The 20,393-nt window shown below is 34.7% G+C and overlaps 1 protein-coding gene across 1 annotated transcript in view; it reads left to right on the top strand.

Moving 5' to 3' along the window:
• Window positions 1–6,184: 6,184 nt before the first annotated feature.
• Dzip3 (DAZ interacting zinc finger protein 3) overlaps window positions 6,185–20,393 on the top strand; it is a 62,724-nt gene continuing 48,515 nt past the window's right edge. Inside the window, exons 1-7 of the mRNA XM_032900261.1 lie at window positions 6,185–6,284; window positions 7,424–7,488; window positions 11,345–11,445; window positions 13,959–14,031; window positions 16,755–16,910; window positions 18,132–18,248; window positions 19,929–20,009. Coding sequence (XP_032756152.1) covers window positions 11,414–11,445; window positions 13,959–14,031; window positions 16,755–16,910; window positions 18,132–18,248; window positions 19,929–20,009 — 459 coding nt within the window. The 5' untranslated portion in view covers window positions 6,185–6,284; window positions 7,424–7,488; window positions 11,345–11,413. The remainder of the gene's footprint in view (window positions 6,285–7,423; window positions 7,489–11,344; window positions 11,446–13,958; window positions 14,032–16,754; window positions 16,911–18,131; window positions 18,249–19,928; window positions 20,010–20,393) is intronic.

The raw sequence follows: 20,393 nt of genomic DNA, 5'->3' as shown, positions 1-20,393 counted from the left end.
GTTTCAGCTGGAGGTCCGCGAAGACGCGGGATCTCGCGAGACACGCTAGTGCTGCTCAACCTGTGGAGGGCCTCTGGGATGCACGGGGGTCTCTGGGCCGCGCGGGCTCGGTTCCCCGGGCCTTTCCTCGGCCTTTGCGCTGCGGGGTCTGCTTTCCGTCTGTGCCTCAGCCTCAGCCCGAGACACGGTCGCTTCCCCCTAGTCTAGACACGGTGAGGAACTCAGAGCAGTATCTGTGGGGCTTAGGTTGGACGCGGCGGGGGAGGGGCCTCAGGCTCTCCAGCACCGGTCCCTTGTGTCCACTGACGACTTGCACGGGGTGAAGCCTGTGGCGGCCCGGTTCCCGTGACAAGTTAGCCGTGGCTTTACAATACGATTTCTCAAGACTCGAGAGAGAGAGCGAGCACCCCGGAGTTGCTCCCGAATGTGTTCATTCGCATCAGCGTTGATTTCTATAGGATAAGGGGTCTGTTCTTGTCTGGCATGATTATTTTGCACATTTCTGTGGCGTCAAAAAAAAAAAAAGTGACACGGTTGAGATTTTTTTTTTTAAATCAAAGGTACTGTGCACGGATATATAACGAAGTGAGTCAGCAACTGGTTTAGGAGCTTAAGCTAGGTTGTGGAATATACTACCTGCCCATTTGACTAAGAACGTCTGAAATGTGTGAATTTGGGAAACGCTTTTTTTTTTTTCTTTCTCGTTTGCATGGGTACCCTTTAAAGACGTCACCAATTTTGATATGAAGCAATAAAAGTAAAGCTAACTGATGGCTGAAAATGATTGTGCTGTTGAAATGTTCACGTAAGAATTTGTAGCTAATGTATTCATTCGTGCATTCATTCATTCCATTTTAAACAACTACATATAACGGACTAGGGATTGGCTGTCACTCAGAACAAAGATGAGGATGTGGTGTCTGCAGAGAAGCAACCATCTAATAATAGTCTAAATTGAAAAGTACTGTTGTAACTCACTAATAAACGAGAAATGCATCATCAATAAAACGTAGAGCCAGTTTGCCTATAAATATTTTTGCATCTTTCTCTTTGTGTCTCATTTTACCGCTTCAATCTTTCCGTGAAGTGAAAACTAAGAGTAGTCTGTTTTACATGATAGTTTATTCAATCAATTCTTATTTGAGCTTCCACACTGGAATGGACACCGTTCTGGTCACTATATACTTAGTCTGTGGACATTGGGTTTAACAATCTAGTGATAAGACTGTAATAAGCCAAGGAGAAAAAAACAATCTAGAATAATGGTGATCAGAACAGGAAAAGAAAAGGTCAGAATAGACCTCACTGGAAAATTGTGTGTTCTCTCTCTCTCTCTCTCTCTCTCTCTCTCTCTCTCTCTCTCTCTCTCTCTCTCACACACACACACACACACACACACACACACACACACACACACACACACACACACAGTCTTGAGGAAATACTTTGATTAGCTGACATGTGTGCCAGGAGGAACTTAAATTAGTTTCACCTGTTTTTAATGGCATGGAATTAGGAAACAAAATTACCTGCTCCTTATAGGCTGAATCTATTGGCCTGTAAAATTAAGCTTCACAGCTTGTATATTAATTCTGTACTCTTGCATCAATAGAATAGCAAGTGTTGATTTCTGGTTTTCTACCCTTGTAGACTAAATTTGAAAAATGTCAACTCTTTCTCCATATTTAAATTTTTATTGATATAAAGTTATATTTATTATTCCCTCAGTCTCTTGTAATTTTAGATTTCCATTTTGACCCTAGTTTCCTTTGTTCTGCTCTTGAGGACTTTATTGATTTTTACTAACTTTACAGGCACTATCTTGCATTTTGTTAATACTTTTTTTTGTTCCAGAATTACCAGGGTTTTTGTTTTTGTTTTTGTCTTTGTTAATTATGATATACACACAGTCATTACTTGTTCTTTTTCCGTTTTGTAAAAATTGGACGTGTAGTACATTTCTATAGGTGTATGTATGAAGATATATGTGGTTTTTTTGAGATTGAATCTCACGTAGCCTAGGTGGCCTTGGACTCACTACTTACTCAGGAATGATTTTGGACTCTTCTGTATTTCCTATCTCTTGAAAGTGCTGGGATACCTAGCATGCTCTGTTATATCAGCTTATAGTGTGTTTTCAATATTTTATGTCAAGAATTTTTAAAGACACTCGCCAAAGCAATGGTCTTTTATTTTGTGTTAAAATATGTAAAATCATATTAACAAGCTAAGTATTCATCAAATATTTCAAAGGGTTTGTCTTAGTTAAGGTTTCTATTGCTCCGATGAAACACCAAGACCAAAAACTACTTGGGAGGGCAAGGATTTGGCTTATGCATTTTGAATCACAGACCATTGAGGAAAACCAGATGAAGGGGCCATGGGATGGTGCTGCTTACTGGCTTGCTAATTGTGGCTTTTTCAGCCTGAGCCCTCTCACAGAAGTCACTAATTAAGAAGCTACCTTATAGGATTGTCTAGTGTCCAGTCTTTCAGAGACTCAACTGAGGTCCTTTTCACATGACTCTAGCTTGTGTCAGGTTGACATAAAAACTAGCCTGAACAGAGGTTGAAGTCTGTCAGGGAGTTAAGTGTTACTAGGAACAATAGAATGTTACTAGGAATACATTCTAGATGAAAGCCAGTTTACTCATTCTTCAAGGATTAGCATAAAATCCTTCCTTAAGGTTTTATTACTGTCTGTGGTTTACATTTTGCCTAGTCTCTTGAATTTATAATGCAGGAAAGAAGCATGAAAGAAATAGTGCTTGCTTAGTATTTAAAGTCCAAGTTATGGATCATTAGCTGATTTAGTTTTGTAAGAAATGAGAACTATTGACTTCAATACTGAATAGTAACATCAAATTTTAAAATAACCAGTATTTAATAGTAAATCAGCCTGAATGAAGGCACTGATTACAGTGTTTATAAACTGTAGAATTTCTAGAGTATTGTGTTATAGGGATCATTCTACAAACCAAAGACCCACTGTTCATTCATCCTTTTATCATGTACTTCATGAATAGTTATGTAGATTCTGAGAACACAATGGTAAATTTCTTCCCAAGTAGAGTTTTTGTTTTAATTAGAGATATAGGTAGTATATGAGGCAAATAATTATGAATGATAATATGTGATTGAGTGAAAGATGCAGAGAAGAGGGGTAGGATGGTGTAAAAGACTGAAATGTTATAAATTTTGATTGCAATTTAGAGAGATGATTTGTAGTAAGAAACAACACAGTTAAAAAATCAGAATGATGTATTTCTTGTCTGAGTGTAAGTTTAAGCTGCTTGATTATGTCTAGTCACTTATTTTGTGGGATTATATTATGTCAACAAGTCCATTTGGAGGTGTTGGTATTATATTAAATTTATTAATAGTTAAAGATATTTAATTGTTTTATTATGGAAAGAAATCAAAGCTTCAAAGCTAAATTCTGTAGAGGTCAATAGGGATAGAAAAGTTTCTTAAGTCTAAACTTCAAAATAGTTAAGTATTTAGAGATTGGAGAGACATGGGAAAACCTTAAAGCTGACTAAGAGGAGGCTGCTAGAGAAAGTGCTTTGCTAATGGCCATCTTAATTCTAAAAGAGCCTATTTACTGCTTGTTGACCACTAAAGAAGCCTTGGTTAGCAGAACAGTCCTAATGTACTTACCAGCATCTTCTGCTTTTACAACTTTTGGTGTATGCAGGATAGGTAACATTTGTTAAATGAATATTTGAGTGTTTAAGCTATGTCAGGTTACAAATGACCTTCTGACTTGCAAAACTTGCATTCTACTGGGCCAAATCTAAAATAAGGAATTGTATAGTGGGTAGATATTACAAATTTTTTTTAATCTAAATTCTAAAACAAGGGTGTTATTAGTAGATATCAATGGGAAATAGAACAAATGTTTCATTACCTAGGTTCCAAAACAAGGGGTTTATTCATAGTCATTAACAGCAAATACAACAAATGTTTCATTTACCTAGGTTCTAAACGTTGATGGCAGAGAAATCCAGTAGCAAATGGCAGGTATTGAAGCAGGTGGTTATTTAGAACCATGTCCCTGTTACAACAAAAACTTTTCAAATACTGGTAGTAAACTTTACCCAAGATAGCTTTTCATCGGTTACTCAAAGCCTGTTATATGAAATTTCTAGAATATTATTCCTATTTTTTCAGAAATATTAGCCTTTATTACAAAGCCAAAGTGCTAAAAAGAAAAACAAAAAAATTATCTCTTCCATTGACATAACAGGCACATCCCCGTAATGATGCTTGAACATTGATGTGTGTGTGATGCTGGTCCAGTAACATTATACTAAACTGAAAGCTGAATGATCTCTTCCTAAGACCACAGTTGCCACAGTGTCATAATGCAACACATTACACAGCAACATCATATGAAACTAGCACATACTGTTATGCATGACACAAATAAACTACTAGTGATTCATGTGTTTACTGATTCATACTTTTTTCATTACCATTAGTATTCATAATGAAAAAAGCTTAATAGTATGTGCCATTTAAAACCAGAGTATCATCATATATCTGTTATTTACCAAATCATATTGAGACCATATTGTGTATTGATGATTTTTTACCATGTTCGTGCAACAACAGTGGAATAACTTAATACATATATCTAGTATCCCTTTTAATAGGAGTTATATGACTATTCTGTTTCCTTTACCAACTGTGAATTATTAAAATTTAGCTATCCTTATTGGCCAAGCCATAAAACTCACTTTTCACTTTTGAAATGTAGTTATGCCTTTTCTTTCCATACATTTTACAGAATTCAAATCTGAGTTAAGGGTAGAGGTCTTGACGATTTGAATAAGTGTCCCCCATCTTCATATCAGATTTTATATATTACAATCCAAATATTGCCTTGACTTTTTGTTTCACACAATTAACACAAATTTTTAAAGATACAAGAGACGAACATGTCAGAGTATAATAATCACTTTAAAACTTTTTAAGACCTGTTTCTTTGAATAGAGTAAAATTTCTAGTTAAGTTTATGAAATGGGTAGGTTCTTATTTTGTGAATGAAAGCAAGAAGATTTTTTAGCAAGCAGTGGATATGTCAACTATATAGACAAATTCTAGGAATAGTAAAATTTTAGGTTTTTTTCTTATTCATTTTATGTAAGCTTAATACCTACATATAATTAGCAGGTTAATTGATTTTAATATTTTCAGTATGTTCTCAAGCTTTTAGTGCTTTAGGGATGTATGATCAAATAAAATTTTTATTTCTTTTTTAAAACTAGTTAACTTTGAGAGTTCATTCAGATAGGTTTGAATTATTCATTCCAGTACCACAGGTAGTATCTGGCACTAAGTGTTCTGATTTACTTCATTAATAAGAAAAATGCCTAGCAAAGGTGAATATGACTAGTTCACTATGAAATATATATAATTAATTATATTTGTATATTATTTGCTGGACAATAATAGACTCATATACTTTTGTTTCTGATTGTGTATGTGCAGACTTAGCTGAATTCAATCTGCATACTTAGCTTATATAAAGTCAGGTATGTCTAGAAGTCATGGAGAATAGTGGAAGGAACATGGATTTTGCATTTCAATTTTCTTACATGGTGGAGAAAGTTGGAGGTAGATGGAAGGTAGGTCTTGTTATAGATAGTAAGAAAGCCAAGTGCATGAGGGTCTGTCACTCCTTTGATTGTTGCTGTCTTTTCCTTTGTTATATCTTATTTCCCTTTGGTCACTATTATCTAACTATAACGACACTTTATTTTTCATTTGCTCTATCCATTGCTTCCCATCTATATATGTGAACAACATGCTTTTGGTAGAGCTATTTATAAGTATTTTAAACTGAGGAGTAGGTAAATAGACAGGTTTTTTTTCCCATGACATCTTAACCTATATATCTATTATAGGTATATTAAAATACTAAAATTAAATATTCCTATCATGTAGATGCTGTGATCAGAATATAAAATATCCCCATAGGCTCATGTATCCCTTCACCTCTTCATCCCCAGCTGGTGGCGCGATTTGGGAATTCTATGGAATAAAGGAGATAAAGCTTTGCTGGAAGAGGTGGCTGACTGAGTACAGGCCTTGACATTTTATTGCCCCCATTTCCTATTCACTGTTTCCTGACTGCAGATGCAGTGTGACTGGGTAGCAGCCTTCTGATTCTAAATGTCCTACCTTCCCTGCCATGATGGAATGTATCTCTTCAAGCTATAAGCTAGAATAAACTTTAAATTGCTTTTTGTCCAATACTTTGTTTTGCTACGAAACAGGTAATTCAATAGATTTGACTATGTAAATGCAGAATCAACTGGCTATCTTTAAATAGAATAAAAGATGTTTATAACTCAGATCTGTTTGTATTTGCCTATAATTTCAACAGATTCTTGGGAATCTGAGATTAAAATCATCTCTGGTTATATAACAAGATATGGTTTTCAAAGAAAATGAACAAAAAACAGATGTAGTTTGAATTTTTTCCCTTCTAAAGAAGTTGGCAGGCTGCAACCTAGTACTAAAGCTGACTGCAGTAAGATCTTCACTCTGGTGGAATCTTTTTTTTTTTGGGGGGGGGCGGGGTGAGCTGAGGCACTCTGGTGGAATCTTGACTCTGGAATTGTAGCCTAAGGAACTGAGGAAATTTCAGTTGCCTTATAGGAAGCCAGCCTGTCGTTCTTCATTGAAGTAGTCTAAGCAAAAAGAATTTACCACATTAAAAACCACTAAGAATCTCTACTGGTGTTTTTCCAGCATACTTAATCAATATTACAATACTTCAATATTTTTGTAAGGAATTCCCATCACTAAACGTCTTAATTGCCCTTAGCAAGTTTTCCATTGTCACTCTACTTTTTAAATTTTTTAGGGAAAAAAAATCTTTCTGAGTTGTCAGGCTGAACTTCCAACTTGAGAGCCTCTTGCCATAGCCTCCTGAGTCTCTGGGATTATAGGCCTGTTCCACCGGGTTCGACTTTGAATTTTTAAGTAGCTATCACTTCTCGTGTCTGAGGAGTTTTAATTTTTTCCTTTGGTAAAATTAAGCAAAATTAACAACCTAGCAGTGTCAGAATCTCCTTGTCAACAGACTCATAAACTTCCAGACTATGTTTAATGCTGGCATAAACTATTGAAATATTAATAAGTTGTCTATTCAAGGTTGTTTAAGGCAGCATTTCTATAATAGCAAAATTCTTCAGTGTCAAACTCAGAACAAGTGACGTTATAAGCAGTACTCTCGTAAAAAATGATACACTGGCTAAGAGGATGATAGATGTTTGTGTTTTGATAGGAAAATGGGAAGGGCTAAAGAATGAGTCTTACATTGCAGTTTATACCATATATAATATATGTGAAAAGCAATTTTTGTCTCATTTCTTAAATCTCACTATTACCATTGCTTCCTATACAATAGTGCTTTCCTATCACAGAAGAATAGAGGAAACGTGAACTAATTTTGCCGTGCACCTAAACAGTGAAGTAAGGACGATATTGATTATGATTTATGGTAGTGAAAATGGTTGTAGCAGAAACGTGTTTTATAGGGCCAAATATTTTTACAACATCATAAAGTACAGGTTTCATTATTTCCATTTTCAGATAAACAGACATACAGAATATTTTTTAATTTCAGATAAAGCTGGATAGCTACTATGCTTAAGAGAGCACATCTGTGTATCGCAAAGTGGGTCCAAGGAGATAATTTGTCATTTCACTTTCTTCCAGACGTGTTATTTATTATCTGTACTTGTATAAATGTCATAATTAGAATGATCTTATTTTTCTTCTTGAGGACAAACTATTTCTATGTCAACTATTTAAGCTTCTTAGCACAATATATTCATTTAATTTAATCATTCTCAATCCAGCATAGTTTTGTGTTCCAGAGGATGAGATTTTGAAGTAGATTGGTTGACAATATGGGCTGACAGGAGGCAGTTAAGTTTACAAATGAAAAATTCTTAATAAAATTTTCTCCTAAATTGCTTTATTTTGAAGCCACTACCATTGAGATGTGCGAAGTCTGCTTTAATTGTTCTCTATACTGATAAGTTTTCCACCTGCATTCTGTAAGAGCCAGCGTTGGGAGGTAGAGAACTTGTGGGCCTTTGCACACCCTCTGAAGTGGGATCTTAATGAAAATTAGTCTACAGCTTGGGTAGGTAACTTAGTCAAGATGAATATTTGAGTGCACTTTTACAAAGACAGTGTAGGGGAAGTGACAAGTGCTATAACTTAAATATTTAAAGTATAAATAGTATAAATAGTTGTCTACTTTAATGTGGCTAATTAAGGCCTTAAAAATGGGAACCAAAGCCACTTTTACAAATGAATAAAGGAGTTTGGTATAATATCTGTAAATAAAAATGAGGGTTGAGAGTCTGTGGAAATAAGAAAGGCATTTTACTGATAAAGTTAACATTTGTTCTTCTGCCAGTGAAAAGCAGCCTGTGCATAAAACCATTGATGGCTGAGGTGTGCAGTAAATTGGGAATACACTTTAGCTTACCTTCCAGTCAAGCAGGAGGCTGAAAAGTTCTGCCAAAAAGCAGTCTCAGTTGTGGGAAGACACTGTCCTTCCTACGATAGGAAAGTATTGAAATAAATGTATTGGGAGAATCTGGATATCATCCTTTCTCCTATGTTAATCCTGACTTTAAGGGTTTCTTCTGACTTTTTCTAGAAAGTTAAGTATCTGCTTATTATAGTAGGACACTGGTAATATTTCAGTCTAGGCTGCTTCCTTTTGGTTGCTAGGCACTTACACCTTCCCAGCAGAGGCTGCAAAATGTGTTTGCTGCTGTTACCTGCACTTACCTTCTCAACATTGATAATCTGCTCCCCGGGAAGTTTCCCCATACAGATTGTCTCATGTTGCATTTTAATCAGGCAGAAGAGCTACCAGCCTTTCTTAAATTCAGCATATAAATGTCTTTTGGTTTACAAATTCTCACCCTTTTTCATCTTAGTACAGACAGCTTAGAGAGGATTTCTGCCTTCTACCTTGTAACTAAAAGATTCTCCTCCCTCTTTACATAAATCTTTCCTATGATCTCCACAGTTACTAATTAAAGGAGACCTTACTAATCTTGAGTGTATCAAATATGCTGTTTGAGAAAATACCTACCTAGTTACTGAAATAAAGTGTTCTAATGCAACAGATGAGGCACTATCATGTCTGGTGCTTTGTAGGAAAGAAATGGAGATCTGTTGTATTTGTATTGGTGTTTTTCACTTCCCTTTCTTTTTTCATTATTTCTTCTTGTTCTGAGCATCTAGGAACAGCTTACATTTACATGCTATGTTGATTCTGAGTTTACCAAATGGGATCAGAAAAGGAAAGCCAGCCTACCAGAGGGTCCTGAATCTAAAGTCATGGACAACCCATGAAAGAGATAGAGTGGGACTAATTTTAGAAAAGTTGTTCTTAGAATAGAGCTAACTAAATAGTCAAAAATACACTTTAGTCTCGTATTGTTTCATTCATATTGTCTGCAAATTTTTGCTCTTTCAAGAATCATCCACAAAGAGCTGGGCATTGTAGCATACATCTTTAATGCCAGCACTTTGGAGGCAGAGTCATGTGAATCTGAGTTTGAGGCCAACGTGCTCTATGTAGTGAGTTCTAGGACTACAGAGTGAGACTGTCTTTAAAACGGAAGAGAGTGGAGAAAGATCTACAAAAATTCTTTGATGTTTGAGCTAGAGAATGAATATACAAGAATGTATCACATCTCACCTCTTATGGAACTGTATATTATGATCTTGGAAGAAAAGTGGCTGTGTAGCATTTTTATAGTAAAAAGAAAAAAATTCAATACCATTAGAATTATAATTTAGCAGGAACTGGTACTCCTCTATGGGAAGCCATTTAACAATGTGCATCAGTTAACTCAATGATGTGTCTTTTCATCTAGCAATTCTGCTGTGAAGTTAATATAGCAAGAGGGTTATGGACCAAGAAAATGGTCAAGGAAACCATAATCAAACATTGTTTGTGTAGTACTGCAGGCTTTCAGTCACAGTGTAGCATGTACTTTCTACTACCCCACTTTAAGCTCCAGGCAGAACATACTTCCAACCACCATCCTAGTTCCCTTGGATCCATGGATGAAAGATGCACACAGGCACGCATGCACACAGGCACACTAGCTTATTTTTAATATGCTTTTTAGCTCAGTGACGGGGCACTTCTTAGCCTCCCGGCTAATGTGCCCTTACCTTACTCTCAGTTCAGTACCTTGAATTCTGCCCTCACCTTAGTTGCTCAGTTACCTTTAGTCCTAGCTCAACACCTCTGCATCGTCCCTCAACTTAGTTGCCCCGTTACCTTCTCCTTGCTCAATACCCTAAATCTGCCCTCAGTTTAGTTGCATTTCTAATCTCCTGCCTGCTACCCTAGGCCCAGTCAGGGAAGCAGCCAATGGCCACTCTACCTGAGATCTCACAGGGCAGGTGCCTCTCTCTCCCTCTGAAACATGGCAAATTCTCTTTTCTCTTCCTGAGAACCTGGAGGTCCTGCCTCTTCCACCCAGCCATTGGCCACTAGCATCTTTATTGATTGATCAAAAACCAATTGGAGAACAGGACCTTTAGCATTCACACTCAGATTCCCAATCAAAGCATCAGAACCACTTCTTACGCATGGGACATCATAATGCCTGTACTACATAATGAGCTCAAAGCTAACCTGAGTAGCTTTGTGAGATCTTAAATCATGTCCATGAGTATTTAAATAGTACAAATTGGTCTTGATGAGTTTATATATACGTGCATGCATGCGTGCATGTGAGTGCGTGTGTGTGTGTGTAATGTGTGTATATACTAGTATCCACATACATTTATCTTCAAAGTCAGATAAGTAGAGAAGGAAGAGTGATTTGGGAATATTTAGGAAATAAATTTGATCAAAGTGTGCTGTGCAATATTATCAAAGAAGTAATAGAAATTTAAAAAGTGAAATAATAGGGGTAGAGAATAGAACTTGAATGGTAATGCACTTGTCTAGTATGCACGGGGCTCTAAGCATATTTCCTAGTACTAGAAAAACAATGAATAACTTTATAATATTGGAAACTAAAATAGCATAAAAGATGGTTTTGACATTATATTCAGTTCTGCTGAAGAATAGATAATTTCAATATAATTATAGATTGCTAAAATATTCCTATGCCTAGAAAAAAATGTAAATTCTAGATGGTGATTATATTTAGGTATTGACCCTATATTATTATTTTATGGAAACATTGAAAAATTTTACAAATAGTTGAATACTGGTCTATATAGTGGAAAAAACTTTGTATTTTTCTATTAAAAATATTATTTTTTCTTACAGCTTTAATGGCCATAGCAAAAGTCAGTTTGCAAGCATTGGAATAAATCTTGAAAAGAAACATTGTGCAACATGGATCCTCTAACACAAGAATTTTTTGTAAGGTAAAGAATGGGTTACTGCTACAAAGCTATGTTTGTTATATTCTAAAAGACGATATAGCACTAGGCTTTTCTCCGTAAACTTTGAAAACTATTGTGAAATAATGCCACTAAGTTTCGGGGCAACTTAGCAACTTTGATTGGAGGGAATTGTAGACTCAGTGAAATCCAGTTTTCAGAAGAGATCTTTATGTCCCCTAGCTAAAGATCTAAGGACCAAATAGTGTGCCCTACTTGGGGACTTTTTTATTTTTAAAGATACAAAGTCATCATTTTGAAAAAAAAAATAGTTTGACTGTTTTACTTGCTGTATACTAATTGTAGATTTGTACTTTCCTGATGGGATTTTTGTGTAAAGGAGATGAGGATTAATTGGGGTATGTACTTATTTTTACTGTGGAACCTGGAGAAAATACAGGAGCTAATGATAATTGCATTAGAAGCTCTTAAGTGGGTGTCTTAGTTATGATTTTTATCCTGCAGTGAAACCCCAGGACCAGAAAGGAAGTCAGGGAGGAAAGGGCTTGTTTGGCTTATGCTTCTATACCATTCTTCATTACTGAAGAGGTCAGCACAGGACCTCAGACAGGGCAGGAACCTGGAGGCAGGAGCTGACGCAGAAGCTGTGGAGGAATGCTGCTTGCTGGTTTCCTTCCCATGGCTTGCTTACCCTGCTTTCTTATTGAACCCAAGACCAACAGCCCAGGGATTCCATCAGTCCCTCCCCATCAATCACTAATTAACAAATGCCTTGTCTCTAGATCTTATAGAGACATTTTCTTGATTAAGGCTCCCTCTTTTCAGATAACTGTAGTTTGTATGTCAAAATAATGTAAGACTAGTCAGCACAGCCAGCTTTGGGCTTCTAGATGTTTCCAAGCGGACACAGTTGATTTTAATATGTATCTGAGAGTGATAACTATTGTTTTAAAGAGTGGTCATGAAAGTGTTAGCATATTTGTTGGAGGACATACTGTGTTCCCGAAGGTCTTGAAAAGCTTCAGAATACTACTGCATTCATTCCCAGATAATATGAGCTTATTAGGCAGCTAATGGATTTAGTTACTTAAATTATGTTTTCTCTTACCCATGACATGCTAAGTGTACTGAGAGCCATATTTTGAAATATTTCTATAGTTTTTCTTGTTTCCTCAGATGAAATCATATTATATATAATAAATTAAAAATGGTTGTCAGATGCACACATAAAGTAATGATATTTTATAAAGTATAAATTCTGTATAAATCAGTGTTTCTCAATATTGTATGTGCTGACTCTACCAAATTAGTAAGAGCACAGAAATCATGTATGATCCTATATTAGAGTTCCTATGTAATGCTACTAGTAGTTTTATAAATCTTTTAGATCATTATAGAATACTGCATATGTTAATACTGAAGTCAGTATTAAAAGGAAAAGCTGTCAAGGTATTGCTTATTACCAAAGCAAGTTAAGATTTCTCAATATGATAGTTTCCATAAATTAACATGTTTTGAAAAACTGGGCAATTTTAAGTTTAGAAGCTCTTAAATGAAAAAATTGAGATTATCTATATATCTTTCTAATTGTGGCATTATGGCATATACCTGTTATTTGTTTGTTTTAATTTTTGTTTATTTTGTTTTTGAGAGAGAGAGAGAGAATGAGAATGCAAAGTTGGGTGGGTAGGAAAATGGGGAGGAACTGGGAGAAGGAAATACATTGAATAAAATTAAAAGAGGAAAAAACATTCCAACAAAACAGGTGTTTTTGTTTGTGTATATACACATATGTATATATGCATGTGTTCCTTCATGCATATATATTCAAATGTGCATTACACACACACACACCTTCTAGCCATTTTTATGTTTTTATTTCCATACATCCACACAGAGAAAGAAAATCCTCTTTTTTAAAGACCTCTTCACCTTGCTATAATGCTATAAGCTTGTGTGTATGGTCTGTGAGTGTCTGTGGTCTGTGTGTGTGAGGGTGTGCACTCAGGCCTTCAGAAGAGTGAAAAGATGGAGATCAGTGTCAGGTGGCTTCCTTACCACTGTCCTACCTACATTTTGAGGCAGCATTTCTCACTGAGCATGGAGTTCCTCTTTCTATTCTGCAGGCACACTCCTATAACTCCAGTGCTGCTATGGTGGGGACTGTGCTGCCGTGCCTGACTTTGTCCCTTGAGTAATGGGAATCCAGTCTTAGGGCCTCAATCTTGCTGAGCAAGCATATTACCCACTGACCCACTTCCTCAGTTCTGTTAATATATATTTTTGTCTGTTGTGCATTTGGCAAATGTACAGAGTTAATTATACCAGTTTGGTGGTTTCTCTACCATCATTAAGCAAAGGCTTGGCATAACTTTTCTCCAGCTTGAGCCTCCGAAGAGATGTGGTACCCATTCCCATTTCAGGCTTTATTGCACATTTGTGATACTTTGAGATAGTGACTCAATTCCTTGATTCTTTACTGCTACCATTGTGATCATTGTGAGGACATGCTTGTAATATATACTTTAATTTTACAGTGGAAACCCTGGTGTGGAAGAACAGACCAAGGAAGAAACTGAAAATAATTCAGAGAAGCCAGTCAGTCAGCTGGTAAGAAAAATTAATTATTTAGTAAGTTAGGACTGAGTTGATTCATTTGCATGTAAATTTATAATACTAACACTAGTTGTAAAATTTTTAGAAAGTCACTTTCTGAAAAAGTATTTATTTATTTTTTTTAGTTAAGTTTTTTTGGGGTTATTGCTGCTGTATGTCAAGGATATGCTCATTGCCATGAGAAGTTGAAATCTATTGAAAATTGAACTGACTCACCCAGAAAAATATTAACAGTCAGGCTTCATTTGTTAATGTTTTTTTCTTTGCAGTAATGTGGATGAAGCCATATTAGGCAAGTACGATATATCCTCCTAACCTCATTTATCTATGAAAAGGAATATTCAAACAAAATTAATATATTTATATATATGTGTGTATGTATGTATGAAGGAAAATACATATTCAGAATTTTTTATCAAAAAGTTTTGATTTATTTTTGAAACTAATTTTTATTTTTACTATTTATACTGTTAGAGCTTCTAAGTATATGTAAATGAAAGATAAGATAATGAGTCTGAGTTATAAATTAATTTAATACTCTTATTGGTGATGAGGGGCCGGAGAGATGGCTTAATGGTTCTAACAGGCGATGTTCTGCAGAGTGCATAGTTTTAGTTCCCAACACCCACATAACAATTCAGTTATTTGTAACTTCAGTTCTAGAATATCTCATGCCTAGTTTTTGCCTCTATGCACACTCAAGCACACATACATTGGTACCCATACATACATGTAGGGAAAATATGCATAATTTTTTGTCTACATTGGTTATAAACCAAGCTTTTTTTTAACAGTTCAGCTATTTCTCCAGTAAAGGTTTTAAATTAAAAAAATAAAATTTATCAATGATGAATATAAATATAGATGATTAAAATATTTATATGAATATGTTATATTCAATGAGATTGAAGAGAAATTTGTTTTATTAGTATAATTTTACTTCTCATAGAGTTTTATCCCTTTAAGTTTTCCTTACTGATTGATACCACATGCTTATACACAACTTCAATGGTTTTGAAATAACATATGAGGAAAATAAAAGAACTATATTAAGATGAATTTATTACTAGAAAATATTTCAGAATAGTTATAATGTGTTCCAGTATACACAGACTATACAGTTGAGCACAAACAGGATCCAGGACTATTAGGTCCAGAGAAAACATTTCTAAATAAATATTAGGATTATGAAAGTAAGAAAAGGTAGACACTTTGTCTTAGTTACTTTGTTATTTTTGCGATAAGACACTGTAACAAAGGCAACTTAAAGAGGAAGGCATTTAATGAAGCTAGAGTTTCAGAAGTGAGTTTATGAGGGTAATGGCAGGGAGTGTGACAGCAGGCGGGTAGGCGTGGCACAAGAACAGGAGCTGAGAGCTCACATCCTCAGACACAGACAGGTAGCAGAGAGTGGCACACCACCTCCAATAAGGCTACACCTCCTATTCTCATTCAAAATACATACACTTCACTCTCAACTTGAGTTAGATGTTAAATTTTCTTAAAATGAATTAGGTGTATAATATTTGATAGCAAATTTTAAAATGTTAAAACTGCAATACAGTATAAACATTTAGCATCCTTGAATCTATGACATTTCCTTAAGAAGTATTCATGCCATAATCATGTCTGTGTGTAAATTTGTTAACCATGTTAGATTCTTCAGTAACTTTAATATAGAATTGATTTTTAATTTGATATACATATACTACAGGTAATTATCATTCCTTGTAAGATATTTAAATCTACTATGGGGGCTTTTAAAGCTTTTTGAAAACTTTCAAGTGAACAGATTCTGTAATAAGTATTTGCACACTTTTCAAAGAGATTTGACGTACTTTTAAATCTTATTTAAAAACAATTTTGGGTATAATTGTCATGTGTAAGATACTGTGCAATATAAGATATATAAGTTCTTTAAAATGGCTGGCAATGGAACAATAATTTTGAGACTCAGCTCTAGAGGAGAAGTATAGAGAGTACAGTACAGTATGCAGTTGGCTCTATTAGTTCTTAATTGCATTTCTGTCTAATGATTGCTCTGTTACGTACCCAAGAATCAACCCTTCCACATTTGGGCATTTTCAGTGACTCAAGCTCTGTAGGTCTGTAGTAAGCTGTGTGTTCTGATTTTCTGACACTAATGGTGACACCATAGTCTTAAAGCTTCTCTGCTGAGGAGGGGCTGCCATCTATCAGTTGTGTCCCTTTGTCTTTCTCTGTTCTTCTGTGGCCCTTCACAACTAATGTTAGTAGGTAGTCTGTGAGGGTTTGACTCTTTACGTATCAATCAGCCATTAATGATGGCTATATTAAGTCTTTAAAAATTAATTATTTAAACCTCAAGGTTTATTGATAATTGCTCAGTTCTGATTGAGTTGAAGTAAATCATTCTATTTCTGTTTTTAATTTAAAGTCTTGCAACTTAATTCATTTCAAATTACTATGGGTCTAGAAGCTGAACGATCAGCCATACCACTTAAAATATGATGTTTTCCTACTACAGTGTAGAATAATCTACATAAGGTTTTTGAGCAGAGACTGTCTTATTCCTACATTTTATGGTTTGATCACTACACACACACACACACACACACACACACACACACACACACACACACAAAAGAACTTTACCTCTTTAAAATTACTTTTAGTGATTTTATCACTAGAATAAATGAAACTGTATTAAGTAATTTAATAAATTAAATGTCTTGTAGGACAAACAGAAAACGGATATATCTACTGTCCCTGAGCCTGTTAACCCACTGGTAGAAGTAAAGAAGGTATTAAAGGCAATCAGTGCTCTTCCCAAAGGTGTGTTCCCTAACATTGAAAAGTTCATACAAGAAGACTTCTCCTTCCATACTGTGCAGGTAACATCATTTCTCTTTAGTGACGATGTATACTTTTCTTCATATGACTTTTAAAGCTATAATCAAAGTCATAAATCTCTATCTGATGGTTAGAAAAGGTTTTGCTGTCAACCTGGACTATAGACTTGTTAACAAAAATTTAAAAGTCATTATGTTAGTAGTAGTAAACTGTGAAATTTAGTGTTTATTTTGATTCAACAGTAACATAAATATGTCTCTCCCGGCCAGGGACTACTTTTGATATTGTTTTCATAGTTTAAAAAATATTGACTTTTTAAAAAATGTATTTATTAATAAAATTTATTCCATACAGAATATATAAATTGGGGCATTTTAAACACTTCATCTTTTGACCACTTTTCACCTGAGAAGTTTTTACATGATCTGGATATATAATATGCAAATCATATAGTTACTACTAATAAAACATAAATTTATTCAGTATAAATGTAATTTGACATTTATTAAAAATAGTAGTAAGTTTGCATACTAATAAGCTAGATGTTCATTTTAATACCAAGAATTAAATCTTGACTGAATATTTGCTATTATACAGTATAGTAAAATTTCCTATAGTTAAAAACAATACACATATTAATCTCTTTTGGTTTTGGGGGGTGTTTTGTTTCTAAGAGAAGATCTTACTATTTAGTCCCAGCTGTCCTGCAGCTCCCTTTGTAGACCAGACTGTCTCCAGCTCCAGAGGTTTGCCTGCCTCAACTTCCCCATGTTGTAGTTAAAGCCATGCAGTCCATGCCTGGCTGTGTATTTGATTTTAAAGTTAGCAATGTTAAATTGCTGATAGAAAATAGATACAGACAACTGAGCCTGTTGGTATTCTGTCCATACCAGAAGCACAACCAAAGAATAGGGTGCTAACCTTAGCCCTCTTTCCTGTCTCAGCCTGCAAGGCTGTTGCTCTAGGTGCAAAGCTGCTGAAAGCTCTATCTCAGAGAAAGAAACATTGTTTGTGTGCTACAAAGTGGGAGGGATTAGAAGACAGTGGGATCCATGGGGGGTGGGGGGAGACTGTTAAGGAAATACCTACTGAGGAGATTAATTATATTGGTTAATAATCAGCTTAATAAAAATATGTAAATAATATATATCACTAAGGTAATTAAAAATCTGTTTTCAATGGGGTTTATACATTTTTCTTTTTATATTATGTATTTAGAAATCCTAATTTACAAAAATTATCATTTCAATTACTCTTCACAGAGGGAAGTTACAACTAATAGCCAAACTGGGGAAGAAATTGCTCCTGCTTTAACATTACATGTTTTGATAACACAACTGGAAACAGCACTTAGAAACATTCAAGCTTCTAATTATACGGTGAGTGTTTTGCATTGAGTGTTTTAAATCATGGGCTTGTGTAACATTTTCTTTATTGAGAAGAGAGCAGCATGTGCCTATTTCTACTTTTCTTAGATTAAAAGACACTTGAACTAGTGGGACTGGATATTCCAGATCACAAACAGTCATAAGCTTTAGAAAATCATTTAGATACAGAAAAACAGCTATGTAAAGAGCCAAAAATGTTGAACAGAGAATAGAATGATGGTAATCAGGATAGGGTGGAAGAAAAGACTTGAGAGATGTTGGTCCAAAAATATGAAATTTCAGTTAGATGGGAGGAAAAATGTTCTAGAGAACTAATAAACCTTATTATGATTCTAGTTAATAGCAATGTATTATATTTTTAAGATTGAGAGTAGACTAAAAATTTTTACTACAAAAATGATAAATATATAAGGCCCTTCATGTATAAATAAATGATCTTGATTTAGTCATTCTACTATATATACATATATGTATATATATATTTCTATCTAATTCAAATGTTGTATATTATAAAAATATGTACATTTATCCATTAAAAGAAAGAAAAATTCTGAATCCCTCCTTTCTCCCACTCTCCTACTTATTAGCCTCATCTATGCTATTCTTCTGTGTCTGCAGGACACTATTTCCTTTTATACATCCACTACCTTCATTTCTCACACTCTTTCTGCTCTGCTCACAAAGGTCCTTGAGTCTTAGGAGAAGGGAATGTCCCATTTAGGGCTGAACATTCCATAGTCTCTTATTCGTAACACTTTGGCCAATTGTAGATCTTCATGCTAGTTATTGTCTATTGCAAATAGAAGTTTCTCTGATTATGGTTGAGAAATACATTAATTTATTATTTTAACGATGCCAGTAGGAGTCGGCTTAATACTGTGTCCATTTAGGAGCATAAAAGTAAGGGCTCGTGACTCTCCAGCTACAGGTTCTTGGCCTAACAATAATATCGTAGGTGGATTTTATCTTGTGGAACAGGACTTAAATACAATTGGAAAGTTGTTGGTTATTCATGAGATGTTTGTGTCAAAATTGCACCAGTGGGTATGTCTTGCCAGACCAGACATTGAAATTCATAGAGTTCACAGCTAGAAAGCATTGATGATTATTTTTCTCCTCCAGTAATGTGCATAACACCTCCCAGCACTGTGAAAGCTAGCCAGTGGCGATGAAGGTTCTAGGTCAATACCATGTTCTGTCACTCAATTATATGGTGTCTTCAGCAATACTGTAAAGTTCTGAAAAATAACCAGTAGCAATGGCAATGCCTGTATTTGTTGAGTGTCTACAGGAACTCATTGGTCAGCAACATGAAAGAGGTAACCCATTAATGACCCTGGACTTTCACTTGTTATCCTATAAGGATTTTTGATAACCAGAATATTATATAATTAAAGTGAGAAAGCTTATTTTTTGAAAAGCTAAATGTTATGACTTTTAATTAAATGTGGTTTTATCTTCTTTGATCAGATTTCTTTGAAATTTGATTTGATAATCAAATTTTTATCAAATAAAAATGACACACTTCTCTGTGATTATTAGCAAATGATGGGTAATAAAATGAAAATTTGTACCATTTTAATAATTATTAAGTAATTCAAGAATTTTCAGTTAACCCTGGTAAACTGAATAGTAGCTTGGAGTAAATAACCAATTGATTTATTTTTGTAGGCAGAACAAATTAATGTTGGTTATTACTTGACATTACTGTTTTTGTATGGAGTGGCACTAACTGATAGAGGAAAGAAAGAGGTATGTAGCATGTATTATGTACCTTACAAATCTTTTTATATACCTTGGCTTCATTGTAGCCATTGATAATGTTGATTGAAAAATGAACTACTCAGGAAATTGAAGGTGTCCTATAACTTCTACCTTATTTCTATAAATAATTATGTTGAAGATTTATGTTGCTTTTAAAAAAAAGAGTAAACAATATTAGCTTATACTTGAACTTTCTTTTCTAAGACTAGTTTTATCTTTTAAATGCTTATTTGTATACTTAATAATACATAGTAATCTATTTTAAATGAAGTGTAATCTTTTTTTCTAATTTTACTCTAGTGAAATACAAATTTTACCTCATAATTTTTTGTTTGTTAGTTTTTTGTCTTTTGGAGACAGGTTTTTCTGAAC

This window comes from Rattus rattus, chromosome 4 (assembly GCF_011064425.1).
Source record: "Rattus rattus isolate New Zealand chromosome 4, Rrattus_CSIRO_v1, whole genome shotgun sequence".
Taxonomy (NCBI): domain Eukaryota; kingdom Metazoa; phylum Chordata; class Mammalia; order Rodentia; family Muridae; genus Rattus; species Rattus rattus.
This window is presented reverse-complemented; position numbering and strand designations above follow the sequence as displayed.